Source organism: Sinocyclocheilus grahami, unplaced genomic scaffold (assembly GCF_001515645.1).
Source record: "Sinocyclocheilus grahami isolate Dianchi unplaced genomic scaffold, SAMN03320097.WGS_v1.1 scaffold161.1, whole genome shotgun sequence".
Lineage (NCBI taxonomy): Eukaryota > Metazoa > Chordata > Actinopteri > Cypriniformes > Cyprinidae > Sinocyclocheilus > Sinocyclocheilus grahami.
Window position 1 is genome coordinate 1,544,809 of NW_015505340.1, and position 659 is coordinate 1,545,467.

A 659-nucleotide genomic window follows, 5' to 3' on the forward strand; every position below is an offset into this window, starting at 1 on the left:
ACCATTCACTTCCAATGAATGGAAAAAAAGAAGCTTGCATGAATACAGTCTTATAAATAGCAACTTTTGTATTCCAAAGAAGGTAGAAAAGAGGTCACATGGGTTTCAAAAGACATGAATGTGAGAGGTTTTCATTTTTTGATGAAATTTAACTAGCTTAACACGCATAGCTTCATGAGAAAGACCATGTTTGTTAACCAGTATTTTTTGCTGGTAAACAGCATGGCTTTAATAAACAAAACTGTCAGATTTTTACAGTGTGAAATGAAAACATTCTCATTTTAAGGTAAAAATCAAAACCCAAAAGAAAAAAAGCCTGCAACAGGAAGTAGAGTTGCTCTTGTGCCCTCACAGTGAGACGGAAGCTCAGGAGCTTGAGTCGACTCCATGACCTGCACATTCCCATCTCAGACATTTAAGGTAAATTTTCTGTGACCACAGAGATGTGGGGCAGACGTTGGATAGACATGGGGCCAAGAGGCCACGCTGGGGTTGCAGTGGGGCGAAACGAAGGTAATGAGTTCACTACACTGACTCCTGCTGGTGTGAAGGCAACCATGAGAGTTAGCGGGAAATCGCCAATCCCAGATCACTGCGCTGGGGCTACGTTACGTCTGGCCTGTAACTCAATCAGGGGCTGTTTGACATTTCAGTCAACT

At 42.3% G+C, this 659-nt stretch overlaps 1 protein-coding gene across 1 annotated transcript in view; it reads right to left on the reverse strand.

Moving 5' to 3' along the window:
- LOC107592975 (angiopoietin-1-like) overlaps positions 1 to 659 on the reverse strand; it is a 58,820-nt gene that overhangs the window by 19,582 nt on the left and 38,579 nt on the right. The window contains exon 4 of the mRNA XM_016282558.1: positions 353 to 392. Coding sequence (XP_016138044.1) covers positions 353 to 392 — 40 coding nt within the window. The remainder of the gene's footprint in view (positions 1 to 352; positions 393 to 659) is intronic.